At 38.1% G+C, this 21,422-nt stretch overlaps 1 protein-coding gene across 1 annotated transcript in view; it reads right to left on the bottom strand.

Annotated features, from left to right (window-relative positions):
* The window catches only part of Lama4 (laminin subunit alpha 4), a 148,674-nt gene that overhangs the window by 18,883 nt on the left and 108,369 nt on the right, over window positions 1–21,422 (bottom strand). The window contains exons 22-33 of the mRNA XM_033763178.1: window positions 18,878–19,051; window positions 18,064–18,209; window positions 17,466–17,628; window positions 16,494–16,627; window positions 15,904–16,075; window positions 12,723–12,854; window positions 10,508–10,650; window positions 8,443–8,581; window positions 7,864–8,001; window positions 5,239–5,372; window positions 3,863–4,027; window positions 2,878–3,031 (exon numbers count right to left, since the gene is read on the bottom strand). Of these exons, the coding sequence (XP_033619069.1) occupies window positions 2,878–3,031; window positions 3,863–4,027; window positions 5,239–5,372; window positions 7,864–8,001; window positions 8,443–8,581; window positions 10,508–10,650; window positions 12,723–12,854; window positions 15,904–16,075; window positions 16,494–16,627; window positions 17,466–17,628; window positions 18,064–18,209; window positions 18,878–19,051 (1,794 nt within the window). The remainder of the gene's footprint in view (window positions 1–2,877; window positions 3,032–3,862; window positions 4,028–5,238; window positions 5,373–7,863; window positions 8,002–8,442; window positions 8,582–10,507; window positions 10,651–12,722; window positions 12,855–15,903; window positions 16,076–16,493; window positions 16,628–17,465; window positions 17,629–18,063; window positions 18,210–18,877; window positions 19,052–21,422) is intronic.

The raw sequence follows: 21,422 nt of genomic DNA on the forward strand, positions 1-21,422 counted from the left end.
AGGTGGCTGAACCTAAAGTGTGTGATAACAAAACCAGTACACTGATTGGTTTGGCACTGCCCTACACCTAATAGTCTGGATAAGATAAAAGGGGAAGAAAGACGCTGTTAATGTTCCCACCATGTGGGTGCCACAAACTATTTATCCTCTATGATGCCCCTCTCCTGTGCCTCCCTGCTTGGAACCAGGTGATTATGGTCTGAAACCTCTTCTGTGAGCTAAAATAAACACTTCCCCCTTTAACTTTGGGTGTTGGGTATTTTGTCTCAGCAATGAGAAAAGTAGCGAAGACAGCAATCAAATTCTGTAAGTTTTTTATGGATTATGCTTTTAATGATCAAAAGGACAAGCTATAACTTATTACTTTCAATACCATACAAAAATTCATTTTCCTTCCTAAAATGTGTGTATGTGTGGGGATTCTTACTCAATCCCACTGAATTCGGACCTAACCAGTGTAATTTTTCTTCTCTGGGGGCCCATTAGTTGGTATCCCACTGTCTGTACCAATTTCAGCTTAGTTTTTAATGTGTGTCAGATTGCAGCCAGGCCAGTTGAGTTACTGAAGATATAGAACAATGTGGTAAAGATATAGGTATCTGACATAATGCAAGATAAAACAGCACAGCAGGATACCACCAGGGGTCAGGAAAAGGAAAGATAAAATCATGGAATTCCCTCTCTGGAGGTTTCTAGTTTTGTTCAGCTTTGTTTCTTACTGTGTCTGCTTTCTCTGCAGGAGAGCTATTTTCATTGTAGAAAGCAGTTTTCTTTCTCTCCATGATTAACACCAAACTCTTAGATTTACAATTGAGGCTGTGTTTCCCAGGAAGAGAATCTCCTAGTTCACAGGACCTGCACTGGTCAGGTCATCTCTATCCACAGCAGGTGGAGGTCACACCTAAGACCTACCTTGCCATTAAAGGACCAACTCTCATGAGAAGAGACTGGTTGGCAAGATACCCGTATGACAGTACAGTTGGATTGGAAATGTGCCTGGCTTGAGAGCTCCCAAGGATTACTGAGGCACTCTGGGTGTGTCTGGGGGGTCGTGGTATCTGGTCCCGGGGCTCCTCCTCTGGGGCTGCTTTTCTGCTATGCTTTCTGTTTGCATAAAGAGAGCAGCTCTGTTCTACTAGGGAAAGCTGACCAATATGTTCTGTACTGATACCTATTACAATACATAAGCGCTCATTATTACATTATAAACCAAGTGAGAAGTTTTCCCAATTAAAGTTAAACAAAGAGCTATTAAAAATTTAAGCATGGAACATAATTGGTAAGACAGGTGTGCTCTAGTACCCATTGGCCAATATAAATCAGTGTTTGCATTTTGGAAAGTAATTTGCTTTGATCCAGTAAGTCTACCCCTGGAATCGACCTTAGAGATGTATTCAGCAATATACTCAAAGATTCATGTTCAAGGACCTTCACCATAAAGGAAGAAACTGGAAATAACTGAAAGTTTATTAATGGTTAAATGAATTATAATAACTAAATAACATGGAATATTTGGAAGTGACTATGAAAATAAAGTATTATAATCCCAAACCAGAGGCTAACAGGTTTTTTTGGGAAGCTAGCTTTCTGTGTTTTAATGTAGTTACATTAAGCTTGGTAGCTATATTGTTCATTAAGGGAAAAAACCAAACACTACAAAAAAGCAAAAAAAGACTCATAGTGCTAGTAGGAAGCAGGAGGCAGTACACAGACTGCAGAATTCCATCAGTGGTCGACACTGGCCTCTTTGAGCAGAAGTAAGGTGACTGATCCCAGAAGGAGGAAAAGCTGTCTATCTAGACATTTGGTGGGGGTTAGTCCAGGGAGAAGAAAAGCTTGACTAAAGACCATAAAGTGTGACTGCATTTGACCTACTTTAGCGACTGTCAAGAGGCACTGTGGGGAGAATGCACAGGGTGGCCATATGGAGAGATGAACTCAGAGAGAGAAGGGGCCAAGGCCTCGTAGGGCCTCTCATGAACTGGGAGGGTGTAGGCTTTTACTGAGTGTGGTGGGGGTGGGGGGCACATTGATTAGCAGAGTGATGTTTAGAAGGGCCAGATATTGTGCTGTTAACAGACTCGTAGGGAAACGGTGACTTGTTTGGAGACTCTTATAGTAAAGCCCACCAGAGATAATGGTAGCCTGGGCCAGGATGAGCACCCTGCCAGCCGAGTGCACTGGCAGAACTGGAACAGGAAAGGGATGGGGATGTGAACTGAAAGAATGAGAAAGGATTAGGGGTTTCATCTGTAATAGAGGCAAATAGCATGCATGCTAAGAGTGAACAAATGAGAAAAAGTAGTAGTCTGAAAATGGAGTTTTACACATTTTTTTTGGTACTGGGGATCAAACTCAGGCCCTTGTGCTTGTGAGGCAGGTAGCAGAACCACTGAGTCAAATCCCCAGCTGAGAATGGAGTTTTAGAACTAACGATTTTGATAATGAAGCAGTTGATGTCATAGACCTGTGTGTGTGTATGAGTGGTTGAATGAAAGGTCAGGAAGGAGTAAGAAATATGGGTAACAAACATTAATAAATTCCATGTTTGTGACAAAAGCCCGAGATTGTGGCGTGAAATCAAATGATACTAGAGAATTAGAGTACTAAGCAATAAATATTATATATACAAGTTGTTAAGAAATTTTTTAATGAAAAATAATTGGAAATATGAGTAAGCATTTGACTCAGAGTGTCTATGAAAACAAGAATGGATACAACAGAGCTGGTAAACTGGAGTAGCCAACACTGCAGGAATCCTGCCTTTCATGCATACACAGCTGTAAAATGGAGTAAATCTACAGAGTAACTATGTCTAGAATTGCATGCTTTGTAATATCCTAGCAACTGCAAAAGTGACACAGTATGATCTTTTACCTTTTTACTCTGAGTTGGTTTAGGCTTTGATGAATGTTTTCCTTTTTTGTGAAGGAGAAACAATGGTGAAGACTCAATGGGACACTCATAAAGAGAAGCATGGACCTTCTCAGCATACCGCTGGAAGTCCTCCACCTCCACATCTCTGTCCAACCTGTGTTTGTAAGGGAAGGAAAAATAACTTTAAAAATATTGTTCAGAATTATATGATGAAAACTAAGCCAAAGAACTTTGGCAATTAAGGGGTGTGTGTGTGTGTGTGTGTGTGTGTGTGTGTGTGTGTGTGTGTGTGTGTGTGTGTGTGAAAAGATAAGGGAGATGTTTGTAGATTGTGGGGTGTGTGTGTGTGTGTGTGTGTGTGTGTGTGTGTGTGTGTGTGTGTTATGGGTCTTTACCTGTTATCTTAACTAGATCCTTGAAATTATCATCCAAACAATTAAGAACTCTGTACCTGGTGCACACATCTTGGCTGATAAACATCTTTTCCCCAATGGCTGAGACCTCCTATGTATTTGTTAGTCTATTAAATTCTTCCCTTGCTTGTTCTTGTTTTCAAGGGGCCCTTATTATCTTTGTTGGAGTCTAAGCATAATGGCTTTGTTTAAAGACATGCATTAAATTAAGAAGACTTTCTTAAACTTTGAAGAAGGATTATAGTATACCATTACAAAATAATTGTACCTAATATTTATAGCTTGCTGTATAGCTTGCTGTGCTGTTTAGGGTGCCTTCTGCATTTATTCACTTATTCCTTGTAACAAGTTCACAGAACAGGTACTATTGTTATTTGCATTTTGCGGTGAAGAAATGAAGGCACATTTAGTCATAGTCATACAAAAGCAAAAACCCTCCACACAAACCCAAACATGTTAGTTGCACAAGCACATGTGAGCTTTTATTTATTATTCTGTAATACTAATATCTTTACTACTGTCTTGAGCTTCTTTGTCAATTAACAAATCCATCGATATTAAAAATATCATACCTGGTGAAGTAGGCGTTACTTATACAGCCAGTGAAATTGGCATACTGGGGACTGATGGGTGAGCCGCCGAAGTAAAACTTCTTTTCACCTGCTTGATTCTGTTCTGCTTTCCCTTTGGTAGGATTCTTGCTCCCGAGTCTGCTTTTATCTACTACCAGTTCATATCTGCAAAAGAAAACCTCTTTACATGGTACACAGGTACCATTTCACCCTGAGTTCCACTCTACGTTGGATAAGCAGATTTTCTCATGGAACTGCAATGAAACATCTGGTTATCTAAAAGGCAAAGAACTGCCAAGCCCATCATGAAGCCCAGGGCAGCTGAACATTTCTACATGAGAAAAAGACCCTCAAAGCCACGATTGGAATTTAAACTCCTAGAGGAAAAAGCCAGATGACAAGTTGTCCACATTACTTTTTGGTGGAGAAAAAGGAAAATACCCCATGGTGATCATCATTTAAACACATTTCTGGGAGACCACTTTTCTTTACAAAGCACACTGGATGATTTTTACTATCTATTGGAAACAGAGTCTAGAAAAAGCCCACAAATAGTATAAGTGTGTGTGTGTGTGTGTGTGTGTGTGGTACTGGGTATCGAACTCAGGACCTTATGAGGTAGGTGTGGCACCACTGAGCTGTGGCACCACAGCCCCACAAATGGTTATTTTTGATGGATGGGCTCCACAGAAGTGGTTATAGAATAGCAGCAGTTTACAACAAAGTTTATTTCCTATTTCAAAAGCTTTCTTATTATGAAATAGTAATTCAGTAATGCGTACTTTACACTTGATCTTAGCCAAAAGGCTGAGAAACAATTAGTAATGCTTAGTTTAAAGATAAAGTTAGACGTTTTAAAATGTGGTCATAAATGTAGCATTTTAAAATGGTTAATTAAAAAATCTAAATAATACCAGTTACTACTGAGCTCCTTGTATATGCAAAATACTGCACTCTCCTCAGTGAATTGTGTGAGTAGGGACAGCCCTCAGAGAGATAACAACTAAACACTTTATTGAAAAAAATATTCCTGTATTTCCAGTAAGTAACCTTATGGTGATTTTTCTCGGCACATCTTGAAAATTAATAGCAATTTTTTTCAGTGCTAAGGTTGGAATGAAGGGCCTCATATATTTGAGGCAAACCTTGTACCACTGAGCTACATTTCCAGCCCTGCAATTTTTATTTATTTATTTGGGGGGGGGTACTGGGGATTTTTAGCCCTGCAATTTTAAAAAAGAAGTCAAATCATTCTTTCTACCATTTTTAAAATATCAGGAAAGCAAGAGAATAATCAGCTGTTCATAATGCTATTGGAAAGAATTATGGCCTACAAATAAAGGTAGGAAGGGAAGAAGGGAAGGCGGGAGCAGTACCTCGTGGGCGAGACAGAGGTGACAACAGAGTGGGACAGTCCATCGCTGTACTGCTTCTCTGACGACTGAACCTTGATGCCCTGCACATCCATGACGACAGTGCCATTGTCCAGGGAGATGGAAAACACGTCCGCCTGAAATGTGAGTGGAGGGTTCAGCCGGTAGTCAGGGGCCCAAACGGACACAGTTTCAACATCTACTTAATGGTATCACTTAAAGGAATGCAACGCGCAGGAAATCTGCTTGTAAATAATTTCTATGAACAATAACAATAACAAAAATCCCTGCTTTGCTTGTATTGGTGTTAATTATGAAATTACACATGTTTTAATGGAAAAAGGTACTCCTATATTTTGAACTGAAAATTTTTGGTGATTTTTGTCATGTTGAGTGTTGTTTCAGTTTCAATTACTATCTACTTCAGGAATTTCTGTCTAACAGTCTCATTAATGCCTTTTGAATAAAAAATATTTGAGTCTGTAGCTAGATGAGGTCAGAGTTAACTTGTCAGTTGGGCTTTTGAGAATGCTTCATGTTTTCATGCAGAGAGACAGAAGAGATTTCAAAAACACAAGCTACTTCTTTTTCTGAATTTGTTTATTGCTTGTTTTCCTACAAAATGTTGCGGGTTAATTCTCATAGATGCTCCCGATTTAAATAAAAGTGGATGCAAATTTGACGCAGAAAGGTAATAAATATGAAAAGTAAAGCTGTACTCAGAAATTATATTATAGGCTGGCCCACCAGTGTATATAGTAGTGATGACTTTTTCAGAGATACATCAGCCATATCTTGGGGTCAAAGAACTTCTACAGAGGTTTATCCTACTCTTAAAATAACATCTTTATAAGCAGAAATAATGTTTTATGGCAAATCCAAGAACAGAGAAAGTATTTATGTTTTCTTATACATAAAATTGCAAGTGTGTTTGTCACATACAGACATCCTGAACATGTGTTTTGTGTGTGTGTGCATGCCATGTATGCTTTTGACAGTGTGGTGACACATGTGGACCCTTTCATAATATTTATAAACATGTAAGGCAATATATTTAGGCATAGGAATGACTCCAGTTAAACTGATGTAAAGTTTTCAAAAAACTAAAAAAGTACATCTCTGTTATAGTAATGTGTAGTTCTTTATTAAGGCATTAGTAAGATCTAGTAGAAGATGTAATAACTTCTATAATTTGGAAGTAGAAATGAGCAAAAATGACATTTTCAGATATTTATGGCAATTGTAATGTGAAATGAAATATATTTGTTTCTTTAAATGACAAAGTCATAGGTACTATTAATATAACTGTGGTTTGCTGCCACATTTATAATTGAAGAAAATGATAAATTTTAGATAGAGAAAAAAATGATCTAATTTTTTCCCATTTGAGGTCACAGATTTCCTTGAATCCTGTGAGAGGCGAGCCTATGAATCCCAGGTTAAGAAATTACAAGGACTCTTCTAAATTGCAGGAACTCTTCTCCATTGTAGAAATCCTTCTGTATTGCTGGTGAGACTATAAAGTGGTACAAACACTATGGAAATCAGTATGGAGATTCCTAAAAAAACTAAAATGACAAATTCCATATGACCCAGCTATTCCCATTCTACATGTCTTCCCAAAGAGTGAAAGACATTATACTACAGTGATACATTAGCATTCATTTTTTTTTTTTTTGATACCAGGAATTGAACTTGAGTCCTTGTGCTTGCGAGGCAGGCAGCAGAACCACTGAGCTAAATCCCAGGACCTAACATTCATGTTTATAGCATATAAACATATATATAGCATATATATTCATAATAGTTAAATCTTGGAGATGACCTATATGCCCATCAACAGGTGAATGGATAAAGAAAATGTGGCACTTATATACAATGGAGCACTACTTTGCCATAAAGGAGAAACAAGTCATTTGTAGGAAAATGGCTGCAACTTAAGGCCATGATGTTAAATGAAGTAAATCAAACACACAAGCTTAAATATTGCATGGTTTCTCTTATATGAGAAACCTCACATGTAAATAAATAGACAAATAAAAGATAGCTAATAGGGAGCATGGAGATCTTTTTCAAATGGGAAGAGATCAAGAGATGGAGGGAGAAGGAAGGGAAGGAAGCAAAAGGGGCTGAAAAAAGAATGAGATGTGTTGTGCACACATATCAGCTCCCCACAAGAAATATAAGCATTATGTAATGCAAACATATACCAATAAAAAGTAAAAATTGAAGGAAAAAGTGAAAGAAATAGACAGAGAGAGAGAGAGAGACAGAGAGAGAGAGAGACAGAGAGAGAGAGAGAGAGAGAGAGAGAGAAAGAAAGGAGGATGTGTGAGGAAAGAAAGTAAAAATGATCAAGGTGTGATACATGTATGTACCAATTCCCCAAAATGTAATTATTATGTAGGACAAACCAATACTAATAAAGAATAAATTGGGAATGTTGAAAAAAAAAAGAACTCCAGATGTAAAATGCACATATTTGCTAAAGAGTTTGAAATGAGGCATTCTGTTTGTGTAGGAATGAGTCAAAATATGAATTGGAAATCATATTTAGTATGCATAAAATTATTTTAGTAGACAAAATGATTATCACAAGAAATTTCCTCAGGTGAAGCAAATACTTACCCCTGAAGCATAATAAAATAATAACCCGTTTGGCTGTAATGTTCGGAAATTAAAGCCTCCTTCAAAGCCATCAAAGAAAGATATTTTCTGGGTTGAAGCTATGAAACTCTGTCCATTGAAATATGCTCTACGAGATATCTGTTTGATAAAATGTCAATACAATGGTTTTGATAATTAACAAATGTTTGTAATGCCAATTTCTTATACACAAAGGGCCTTAGATTCTATGTAAATAGCTGATGTTTTGACTGCTGGTCTCTGCTGGAATTCAGGCATGCCCAGCTTTCCTTCAGTATCTTTCTAACAGACGGGGTTTTAGCTCCTCCACTCCTTCCACCCCAAGTGACCAACAGTGCTCCATCTGCCTGTCGACTCCGATGCCCACCCACAGCACACTGAAGGAATGGCACAAGCCACACAGCAGCCCCCAGCCCTTTCTAGCTTAATGATTCTTCTTTCTGCTGATGGCAAAAAGGAACCCAAGATATACTGAGGATTACGGAAATGCTGAAAGGGGCTTTTCTGGCTTTTGAGAGCTTTGTGGCTACTTAATTGAAAGCACTTGTGAATGATACTTACAAGAGAGTCTTCTGGGCACCCGTAACCGACACCTAGGGTTTCTTTCTGCTCTAGTAAATTAAAATCTTTCTTTTGGAACTGGAAACCCTTCATACACCCTCTGAAGTTGATATCTAAGGGAAGGTATCCTCTTAGAGTCCTGAAAAAGAAAATCAAGTCTTCACTGATAAAGCCAAAAGATGGTGATGATGTTTTTAGTCTGTACGTGAAAGCTTTACGATCTGAGTTTATTTAAAGTAGTTTTACAATCATTCATATTCTCATGTTTCTTTGATAAGCAAACAGCAAAGTCTAATCTTTGCCTACAGAAGAGTTTTGTTCTGACTCAAGACAACTTATTACTTCTTCATAAATTCAAACATCTTTCAACTTTTATTACTGCATTTATCATTATAACAATTCAGTGGGATACATGGAGATGCTATTACTTTTCTTTCATAGGTGATTATTATTTTAAGCCATAAGGAGCTGATATATTGTAGGTCAATAATATCAATATCATAGAAATTAGAAAATAAATTATTGTCTCATGTAATCAACCAGTGGTAAGTTCAGGTTTGAACTCAGGTTTCTGGACTTTAATCCACTTGGCCTTATGTGCAGAACACACTGTAATCAACTGAAGCTAGAGGAATCACTAGTGAAAGTTGGGCTGCTGGATTAATAGAAAAGTCAAAATTTTTTATTCTTAACACGAGTGATGGCATTCTGCTCAATACTGTAATGCTTGTATTCATTATGCCTGGTACCTGGGAGAGGCCCAAGAACATGTAACTGGATATTAAAAGAGTACAAAATTGGTTTTGACCAATTCTGTTCTAGATGAACAGTGGCCAAACTAACAGTGCTGCTGTGTTCCTCTGTCAGATCACCCTTGAAAGACTGGGGTGCGAGTAACGACAAATATAATGGCTGATGTTCCATGTGACATGTGGAAGGACGGCAGTGGGTGTTAGCTTGGAAAGGAAGCAGAGGGAGCCTTTTTAAAACATGAAACATTTCACATGGGGGGAGGGTGGCATTGGATTTGATTCAAGAGATTAAGACTGAATAAATTAGTTAAAATTAATTTGTCTTGTAAGGCAATCATACCTGCATCATTAAATCATACACAGGGTGTGAGGGCTACCAGACAGGGGTATTTTGTAATGGATGGGGTAGTGCTCTATCAGCAATTTTAAACTTGTCTGGACAGTAGAATTCCCTGGTGTGGAAGGTTTTCCCCTTTTTATGTTGTAAGCTCACTCCAGGACAATCAGAATATCTGGAGTGTGGTCACAGCCAATGGTGTTTGTAAGAGCTCCCCAGACTACTCTAGTGAGAACCACTGTACTAGATGATTTCAAAGTTGCCTCTCAGTTGCTTTGTTTATTTAATTATTTATTGCATATTTGTGCTACAGAATAATGATGAGGAGTTGCTACATGGTATAACAGGTCTTAATTATTTCAATCCCTTTAATGCTCTCTTCCTTTACTCTCCCCTCTCTGATGTCCCTCTCCATCTCCAAGAATCTGCCTTCTAGATTCCCATATTATTTACTTACTTAATTTTAGATTTTTGATATTAGAGAAAATGTGATATTTAACCATGACTTTAAGACCCTTAAAGGGTCTCTGATTCTATGAATTGACTACAGTAAGAGCTCAAGTTTTGAATACACCACAGTATTTCATTGTGCGTAATCCACAACTACCTGGATAACCTCAAAAATCTCTACACCCTCCAATGCTAGTGGAACTTCAAAGTACGTTTAAATTAAACTAAAAAACTAAAGTAAAGGTGCCCAATGCTGTTTTGTCTTCACTCAGTACATGCTTGCTCTTTTTCTAACTGAGGAGAAGAATTGCAATAGGCTATGTTCTAAGAGTAAAGCAGTAACTGAAGAAAACTGTAAATGGCATCTAAGAAACACTGACTGAAGGAGGCCAGGAGACTGGCTGCAGAGGGCCTGAGCTGCACAGGACTCCAAACAGCCAAGGGCCTCTCCACCCTGCTGCTGAGATCCCCTGGCTACTGCATCAACAGCGTGCCACTGGGAACAGCTGCTTACTAAACGCCTCACCTGGATCGCAAGGTTTCTGGGGGCGCCCCTCCAATATAGATGTCTGTAAAAGGGATTTTCATCTTTTCATTATCCATGCTCTTGACATGTCGTCTGTCAACTACCAAAATCATTTTCTTGTCATTGTGGTAAATGATTGAGATCTGGGAAAAATAAATGATGCACAGTATCATTCATACTAAAGAGTTGGTCAACTCTTTAGTAGTTAACTTTCTGAAGTTTGCTATGTATTTTAGTTATTCTGATTTTCCATCTCCTTATGCTTTATTTTCACAAAATGAACCATGAATTTCTCTTTTTTATTACCAGACTTGAAAATTCTTGTTTTTACACACAGAAGTTCACATTTCCTGGGGAAAGATGCTTATACAGCAGCAGACCCAAGCAAAACTTTGCCAAGACCCACTGTTTTCTCCCACTCTTCTAAGGGGATTTGAGAAAACTATAAGCAGGTGCCTCTTTTTCTCTAAAACAGCATGAGGTATGATTGGTATGCAAATACTTGTACACATTTAATAGATATAATTTGATGAGTTTGGATATAAGCAAACATCCATCATATGATCACCAGAATCAAGGTAAGAGACACATAAACGCTTCCCAAAGTTTCCTTGTGTATTGTATTTTGTGTGTGTGTGTGCATGTGCTAAGCATGCTTAATATGAAATTTACACTCTTAAGAAATATTTGAGGTGCTGAGATCAAACCAGGGTCACACACATGCAACGAAAGTGCTCTACCATTAAGCTATACCCCAGCAACAAATTTTGAATTACTGTTAACTATAGGCACTATGCTATTCAGCCAATCTCTAGAATTTATTTTTCTAGCATAATTAAAATTTTATACCCTTGAACACCCACTTTTTGATTTTCCTAATCTCCAAACCCTGGCAACCACTACAGTATTGTTAAGCAGTTTCCTTCTGGATTCTAAGTTGCAGTTACCAGGTGCCAATTTTTGGTTACACAGTGAGCAACCCTAATGGATCTGTTAGAGAAACAGTTAAGTCCTCCTTTCCTGTAATCCATCCTCATGAAGGCGATGGACTTTGAGCTAAAAAGAGAAATATAGCTTTCTACTTCCTGCATTTTGGTTCAATTTAAAAGATACTAAACTTTTTCTATGTTTCTTTAAATTGTATATGCAAAATAGTTGTTAATGAAAAGAGATAAGATACAATTTTGGCAGACTGCAGATCCTTTTTTTTTTGGTACCAGGATGGAACTCAGATCCTTGCGCTTGCGAGGCAGGTGGTAGAACCACAGAGCTAAATCCCTGGCCCTGCAGATCTTATTGAAGACCAAATAGTATCCTTCTTGAGTTCTCTTCATAAGCAATACTAGTGTTTTCTAAATTCTATATAATTGCTAAGAAGGGAAAGGAAAAATATGAGAAAAAGAAAAAATGGAAACAAAGTCTTTGTAAATAGGGAGGGGTGGAGGAGTTGAGGGGAGGATAGGGGAATGGAGAAAAAATAAGAACCAAGATACATCATGTAAAAGTATATGATCCCAATCATAAATGTAAATGTATGGTATACCTAAAATGTACCAATAAAAGAATTTAAGGAAAAGAAAAAATGCAATATATTCAGAAAAATACTGTTCATCCTATCTATTCTTTCCTTTTCCCATAGGTAATCACTTTAATTGTTAATCTTTACATATTCTAAAAAATACAGATAAAACTATATGTATATATTATTTGTCACTTATATATGTATACACACATAGATTTGCCTATAATGCTTATGTAAAATATAGTATATTTTACATTGTTAAAAAGTAAATTCTATAGAACTGATTAAAGGAAATTCTGTTTACTTCTATCTACTCCTTTTACATTTAGAGTGTTTCAAATAACGTGAATAAATGGCTTTGTATTTACAATCTAGCATGTTCAAAATGTACAGGGTTCTATATGAGTGCTATTGTAATCCAGATATTTAACATTAACAGTAGTCCTTTGGCCAATCAAGTAATTATTAGGAATTGTCCAGTGACTCTTTTATTAGAAATTTCAATAGGACAAAACCATTCATTCTTTTAAGTAAATATTTCCCTGAGGTTGATCAGGTGAGGATCTTTCAGTTGCTCTTTATAAATGAAATCATTCAGTTTAATTACTATTCTATCAATCTAATGTGACCACTTGTTTAGATCAATAGATCTAATCACAAAATCTCAAGCCACCCAGACTATAACAATTGTACCTCATGATATTTTGCATCATTAATTTTGGCTTTCTTCAATGTGTCTTCAAGATGCACAGGGCCATTTCTGAATCCAAAGTTATAAAGCACATGTAGGTAACCACTGCGCATTTCCAGGCTGAAAAATTTGCTCTGTGGAGAGAAAGAAGTTGTAACATAGGAGCTGCTATTATGAAAGTAGAGTTATATTTAGCTCAATTGGAGAAATCACCCATTTCTTTCCCAGAAATCATTTCAAGACTTAAGAAAGCCTCCTGAAATCCTTATTATGAAGTAAAGATGGCAATCACTTTCATATTAGCCATCATTTTTCATACTCATACACTAAAATGTTGGACACAGGTAAGCTGCAATAATTTATGTCAGAAGTAAAGGAAAGAACAAGAGACCACTGCGAACCTTTCAAGTGTGGAACTCCAAGTGTACCAAGTGAATCCTGCGAAAGTCTGATGAAACAATAAAATGAAGGTTTACTTATGTACAATTTAAATTATTTACCTTCTTTTGTTTTTATTCTACTTTATGAATTGATGAAGTTTTAAGTCTACCTTATCGACCTTTGAAAATCTTCAAAACAGAGAGGAATAAACCATGTTTATTTAATGGCCTTGTCTTTAGGCAACTTTGAAAATTGTAACAAGCCAAAAGATGCAAATGCCTTTATTTTAAAATGAAAATTGATAATAGTGAAAAATAATTACAAGGCATGCTGAAAATAATCTTCCCTTAAGAAGCAACAAATATGGATATAATATAAAAAGATCATTGCTTTATTAAAGGTTATTTCTGTATTATTTTCAGTCACTGGATTTATGTAAAAAAGTATAAAGTTATTATGCACTTGAGCCACATGGTATTTGAAAGCAAATTATGTAATGCTTGCAGGGGATGGTAAAACTGATTCTCCCCAAGGCAGGCTGTAAGGACTTAGCCCCATAACTGGCTGTTTACAGAATTGAGTCTGGTTGAAGTCTACGTGCCAAGTTCAGAGTAACTAGCACCCAAATTCTGTTCCCACAACTAAAACCTTCAGACTGAAGGACAACATTCTAATTACAATCATATATTTTTTCTATTCTGTTCCAAATCCGAGAATGTTCACCTTGTCCTTTATGAGCCTTGCTTACATTAATTTCCACAGAAATGGCATAACTGCACACCCTCTTGTGTATTTCTGCACTTGTGCACAGCCCATCTTTACCCACTGATTACCAATGAAAATGAGCGGCTTGGATTGGTCAGCGCCTTTGTAGGTTGCCCTGGCACTGGTCATTCTGGCCCCCACTTTCTCTCCTAGTTCTCTGTCTTTTAGTTTTATTTCTCAGGCCTGTGTTGTATTCTGGGCAGAATACTGGAACCTAACTGCAAGGGACTCCAGTAAATGCTCAAGTAATTTACAGGTCAGATTTGTTTATTTCAGAAGATGGCTCATTGACATAAGAATTCAATGGATTTGAAAAATAAAATATTAAGATAAAGTCCCCATTCTACGCCAAGTGATTTCCTGAGAGGACTTTGTGCATTTCTGGAAATGTAGAAGAAAAGAGTCCACTGGGGTTTAGGAAGAAATAATTTCAACTTTGATATATATTCATTTTAAAAACTGAAAATACAGTATGAAACTTATCTTTGGTATTTAATACATACATTATTGATCCTGGACCTTTCTTATAATTGTTTTGTTAGACTTTTACCACATTGAAGGATTCAAGGTGGCCCCTTGTCTCATTCTTACTTTTAGTGTATTTTAATTTATCACAGCTCATCTAGGCTGACCTGCATGGATTTCTGGATGATATGACTTAAATAACAAAATATTTACAGTCATTTTGGATTGAGATGTAGAATGGGGTGAAAATATTTTGTGATATATAAAAGTTTGCTTTTTTACTTTTTGCAAATTACTAAAAATATTGTCAAATTTAAAGAGTTATACATTGTGTGTTCATGAATTATAAATTTATTTACTTTAACTGTAATAACAAATGTCTTTCAATGGTAGCAAACCTTGTTATTTGAAATAATAAACAACTTGGTCTGCCATATCAAAGAAAGGGAATTATTACGACAATGGATGAAAAATCCAATTTTTCTTTCTAAACTAGAAATTCAGTTTTGATGGCATAGCACACATTTTCTCTGTTTTGAAAAAAGCTGTACTGTGGAGAGATGTTTTCAAAACAGATGACTAGATGACTGGGATTATTTTGGTTAAGTGATTTTGTTAATAAGATAATGTGAGCTAGCTATAAAAACTCATATTTGCACTATTAGAAATTCATGGGAAGATATTTCTAATCTGTTTTAAAAGCCTTCAAATGAAGATTTTAATGACTTTGACTCTTTTATTAAAGTTTACAAGATGATACAATATCTGATTAGTTTGTATGAAGTGACATCAGAAAAAAAGAAAACATACCAGTCAAGTTTCAAAGATTAACTTTGCCATCTGTGCATGAGATTGAAAAGCTGTCTATGATTTAGCAAACACAGCTAAAGGTACTGTTTTACATTTTTTACTTCTGTTATCCAGTTATGACACCCAATAAGCTTAGTACTGAAATAAAACTGAATTTAGAAGATTTTGACTCACTATATTACAAATTGTTTAACAAGATTTAAAAATATATATATAGTATAATTATATTATTCTCATTACTATTGCGATTAAAATAATTTTTAGTGAAAGCTAATGTGTTTCTGAATATTAATAAATTATTTTGAATATTTTATTTTTATAAATTTTGTTTTAAAAGTATTACTACTTTGGAAGGTTTCATAAAGCATTTATATCTGCACATCATTTGTAACTATCTCTATACACATACATATGACTGAACAAGGGCTTTTGACTGGCTGGGGTATATGATTCAAAGGAACAAGTATGACACTTCTGCAGATACACTGCACACCTAGATTTGGTGCTGGCTTTTCTTAAAGTTTTCCTGAAGTTTATGAAGGGGCATATTTAATATATAGGTAAACATGGGGCAAGGGGAAATGCATTCCAGGGCTGCTTTTGTTTTAATGCTGTCACAACTTCTCTGAGAGAAAAACATCCCATTTTGCTTTCTAAAGTAGAAATTCAGTGTGATGGCGCGGCACACTCAGCCCAAGAAACTTCCTGGAAACTCAGAGGACAGAAAAGAAGGAAGGGAAGGAGGGCTGTATCTCCACTCACTCCATTGACCATCAGGAGCACGAGGCCATCGTCAGCTGGGGTTCGCACTTCTATGTCAAAGCGCGTCACCTGTCCGAACTTCCCCCTCCGCGTGATGTCCCTCACCACGGCGTAGCTGGAGCCGTCGAAGAAGTAACTGGCTGCACGGCTCTGGGTGAAGGCCAGTTTGTCTCTGCAATGGGAATGCGGGCTCACGTGAACACGACAGATTTTGTTATGCTTTTCAGACTCTCAACTCATTTTAAGAATATCGTGGGTGGATTTCACAACATTTGAGTCCCGTTGTTTATACAGAAGAAATAAAATATTTATAGTAAACTAAATGCATTGCCTTTAATGGTTTTCTTCTCTACCCTATAAACTAATACAACTGAAATGTATGGGAAAACCCCAGTCTCTGGAAGTCAAAGTCAAACTTCAAACAAGTTAACACTTTTAGTACTTGAGTGTGCTCATCTATGGTAAAGAAAAGCTGAAGTCTTTTTTGTAGGTATACACCATTATGCAGTTCACGCCTGGTTCCCCACATCTGACCCACGTTTGTAGGCTCTTGCCTAACAAAGTCTCAAGTGTCTCACGCTGTCTCTTACCTGGCACAGGGCACTGACTTGGAGGGATCCATATTATAGATGTGCTTAAAGTTGTACAAGCTGATCACGTCATTGTTCAAAGTGGCCAGCTCCAGGCAGCCAACATAGCCGGGCAGGTTTAAGCTGGCAGGGAGCTGTGCAACACACAAAATAGCTCAGCTGTCCATGATCCTGTGTCACCAGATACCATAGAACAGGCAACGACACTGCGTAAACACCAAGGGGACTGTCCACTGATAAGAGGCCAGAGCTCATGTCTGCTCTACGTCATGTCATTTAGATAGGCAGTCAGACATGCATATGGAAGGACAAATAAACATTTTTTCAGTTGGAGATACTGCAGCAGAGAAGGTAGGATTTGAACATAAACTATGTGCTGTACATACTGGACAGTATGTGACAAAAATAAATTTTCATACTAGCTTTGTGAGCTATGTTTTCCTGTGTTCCTTATAGAAAAAGAGGAAATGTGACTCCCAGAGAGGCTCAGCATTGTGCCTGTAACTAGTGAGCAACAGTCCTGGAATGGGAACTTGTGATGGTCAGTCTTCCTGGGCCCTCCTACCCCCACCCTTCATCAGTGTCATCTTTGACCTGAGGTCCTACCCTCTCTCACCCCAAACACTTCATTTCATGCCTACCTTAGTTGAGAGAACAGAGTTTTGGACTCTGCCATGTGTAAAGCTGAAGACTGAACCCGAACTGGTAACACCACAAGGGACAGTCACTACTGCACAAGCAGTGTACTATTAATTACCTCTGCATGTCGCAGAATGAAATCGACTGATCTTCAAATGTTCACTATAGCCTGAAATCATGTGACCTATGAAGATAGGGAAAGCAGATCCTTGTGCTGAATTCTATTAGCCACTTAGGTGAGCTTTTAAAATGGTATCGGGTTCCCCCAGATCATCGCATGTCAATGGATTTATGTAGATTTGTAATAAGTCAGCAAAGATCTAGAAAGCTCACCTTGAAGTTTGAAGGTACCCCGCCAACGTAAAACACCATGTCCTCAGGATCCAGATCCAGTAAGGAGTCGTCTCCTGCAAACTCCCCCTTTTTAATAAACTTTTCCTCTGCTGTGCTACTTAGACTTGGGACCGTCAAAAACACCTTTCCGTGTTTCCCTACCCTGTGGAGAAAAAGGATTTTCATGCTTTATTAATCTTGTAATTTGCAGAAAAAATGTATTTAATATCAAAATGTTAGTGTTTCTTCATCACCAGATTGGTCATTTGGTTTTGTCACCTTGTAAATATTTATCTAACATTAACTATCAATGAGAAGAGAAGAAAAGATGTTACATTTTGAAATGAACTTGTGGATTGGTCATGTAAAAAGATGTAATAATCATGTTATAATTTAGAAATGATAGCCATTTTTTCCCTAATCTTGTCTATGAAAGTGTTTGGGAAGGAATGTGCAAATAATGGAGGAAAAGGAGCAAGAATCAAAGGAAGACAATGTTAGTTATGACATCCACAGGATGACTGTGTGTATGTGAATGCACTCAAGATGTTTCGTACGCAATGTGCATATAAGTTGGACATGGTGGATTCATTTTTACCTTTCAATCTTGACAATGCTGAAGTAAGGAGGCCAGGAACTGACAGGCTTGGAGTCCAGGGGAATCTCCACATCCTTACTTCCCAAGTTATAAGTGTATACCAGGTTATCATTTTTTATTGCAAGACCCATATACTCTTTTCTGGCCTGAAATATCAAGAAGTTACTTAAATAAAATTCATATAAATAAGTATTGGCTATTTTCATTTCTTTAAAGCACAATCAACAGTCGAAGGAGCTTCTGGCCTGAATCATTGGCCAGATTTCCAATCAACAGTCGAAGGAGCTTCTGGCCTGAATCATTAGCCAGATTTCCTGCTACCTGGGCATCAGCTCTGCCTGAACAGCCTCCCTGTGGCTGTGTCAGTCCCCCCATTTTACTCTGAGTGCATCCTAGACAAGGGGGAAGGCAACTGCACATGGCCTCATGGGAAGGGGGTGGCAGCCAGGAGTGTGCTGACACTGTCAAGCTAACCAGGGACATAATGTGTCCAGACTTCTGAGCACCGTGCACCTTCAACAAGGATTCAGCATCAGACACAGCCGTTATTCCAAAGGCCTTTGATGACTTCACTTGGACTTGTCAAAGTTAGTGACGTGATGCTGATGTGGGAAGCACTCCCAGAAATAATCCATGGAGAGAATCACTTGTCCTTAAATCACTACTTTAATCACGCTATCAAAATGATTTTTATCTTTCGAGTTACCAGAATGGGAATTTTGATTGTTTGCCTAAGTACCTTTGTTCCAGATAAGAGAAAAAAACAGCTTTTCTGTTTAGTATCATCACCTCCTTTAACACCTCAAGCTCTTACGTTTTTGCTTCCAAGGTATAGGATGAATTGATCTGCTGTCCCTGCCAGTTCTGGCTGCTTTGAAGGAGGCTTCATGTACAGACTCAGTGATGTAAAAGCCTTTAAGTCATCCGTACTGATTTTGGGGTGCACGTCAACTGCGGAGTGGCCATCAAACATCATGGAGACCTGGATCTGGAGTGACAAATTGTTCCACTGAGAGTATGTGCAGAAAAGCTCAGAATTCCTTCCTGTGGTTTCAATGGCCATCCCTCGATCCTGCTAAGGGCCTCTGAGCTCTCCTTGCCTCTATATTTTATTTGTTTTCTTACTTTTTGGAGGAAGGATTTAAAGCAGATTAAAACAGCTTAAACTTAAAGTGGCATAAAACAAAGCATAAGAAAATAGTGACAAAGTAGATCTAAGAATGTGAATTTCACAATGCATGTGGGCTGAACAGACTAAACAATCTGAAGAAACAGCCATCCTTCATACGATTGGAAGGCCCTTAAAGACTTATATAAGAATTGGCTGGGGATTTAGCTCAGTGGTTCCTGCGCCTGCCTTGCAAGTTCAAGGGCCCAAGTTTGATCCCCAGTAACAAAAAAAAGAATATTTAAGAGAACTGAATAATCCTAGAAATTATTACAGCTAGAATTTTCTCCCCAAGGTTACCATAAAAGGATCACAGGTGAGGCTGTGGGCCTCACTCAACCACATTTGTAGTTAGGAAGAACTAGGTGTAGCTTTGCGGTTTGCAAAACTGGCTTGCCCTCTTAGTAACCATGAGCAAATATTCAGCTCTGTTTCCTCATCTGTGCAATGAAGACAATAAACTCATTGTGAGAACAAAGTGAGGTGGTAATTATGATGTGCTTCAGTCCCTGACCCTAACACTATAATAATTACTATGATAAGTTCCTTCAGATATTTCCTGTAATGCTTCTCAGAGAGGCACCACAACAAAGCACAGTTTCAGCACACTTCCAAGAGGCCTGATACCACATGCTGAACTGACTGGACTCATGGGGATTTTTAGAATATTCAGGCAGGGATGAACTCATGATATTTATGCAAATCCTCCTGAATAAGTGGAACTATTTACATTAATTAACATTGGTTTGGCTGGTGTTTATAGTTGTCTCAGGATTCTATTCCCAATCACCTAGAGTGCAGCTGCTGGATATTGTCATTTGAGTAGAGATCAATACATCTTAACAAACAATCAAGCAGTGGCTGGAACTGAAGTCCTTTTGTAAAACTTGCAAGCCTGAGAAGGACACATGGGTGCATGAAAACACCTCACTTGGGAGCTGAAGGAATTCCTAATGGTAAGGCCCAGATTCTCTTTGGAAAAATGACTTTAGAGAATTAAGACCCTAAAGTTATGCTCCCTGTGAGTAATATTATAAGAAAGAATTCTCAAAAAACCTAGCTTTTAAAATCTGTCTAATCAGCCAGGTGTGGTGGCACACACCTGTAATCCCAGCACTCAGGAGTCTCAGGCAGGAGGATCACTGTGATCATCCATAAAATGAAGACCAGCCTGGGCTACATAGTGAGTTCCAGGTCAGTCTCAACTACAAAGTGAGACCCTGCCTCAAAAAGCAAAAAACAAACAAACAAACAAACAGAAACAAAAAAACAAAACAACAAAAAAACAAAAAAAAGCTCCTCCCGGACTGTGCAACAAAAGACCCAGCAAGGACTCAAAGACCCCAAGGGGGTCTCTTCAGCTGCCTGCCTGCCTGAGGTCACCTGGCAGGTGTGCGACCTCCCAGACTGCGCGACAACAGACCCAGTAAGGAAGATAGCCGCGCGGGTGCCCTTGAAACACCCCCACGACCTCCCCCACCAGTTCTCAAACCTCCTGATTGGGCCAGTCCTTAGACCAACTCTGCAGAGGCATAGGTTCTCATGAAGGGTAGTTTTCTGAGCTCCCAACTTTGAACATCTTTAAAGAAAGGGCAGGGGAAACCTGTAATAGAACTGAGTGGAGTTCAACCCTGAGGGTAGGGAAACTCAAGTTAGGCCTTGTGGACTGTGTTCAGTCTCAGTCATGGGGAACTGCCATTGGCTAGCTGAGACCAGGGGATTCGGTTCTGCATATGGCTGTACATGTGGTATAATATGAGAACAGAGACAGTCTGAAAGAGGCTCTTCAAATTCTTTTTTTTTTCTCTCTCTCTTTCTTTTCCTCATTCCACCCTAAAATTTCTTTCTTTTTTTTGTCCTCTCTCTCCAACTCAGTCTCTTGCTCCACCATATTATCCCTCATCTCCTTTTTTATTCCGGCTCCTGCCCTAACTCAGATTTCTTCTTTTATTATTTTTTGTTTTTAGGAGGGGTTTCTCTTTAAGTTCTTTTCTCCAGTCATTTTACCTCACTCATGGCTCTGTACCTTCAAGGGAAGGCAAGTGCCTGTTATTGTTAAGGGGATATATTCTTGTCTTTATTCCTGCACTCTCTCTATCCCCCCTGAAGTTAATAGCTTTGTAAAGATAGTAAGGTAATTCTACATCCTCTGGATTCACTTCAAACCTGCTCCAGTTCTTTCACTTATCTC

The sequence above is a fragment of the Fukomys damarensis genome, unplaced genomic scaffold, assembly GCF_012274545.1.
Source record: "Fukomys damarensis isolate Sample0158 unplaced genomic scaffold, DMR_v1.0_HiC HiC_scaffold_14, whole genome shotgun sequence".
NCBI classification, from domain to species: Eukaryota; Metazoa; Chordata; class Mammalia; order Rodentia; family Bathyergidae; genus Fukomys; species Fukomys damarensis.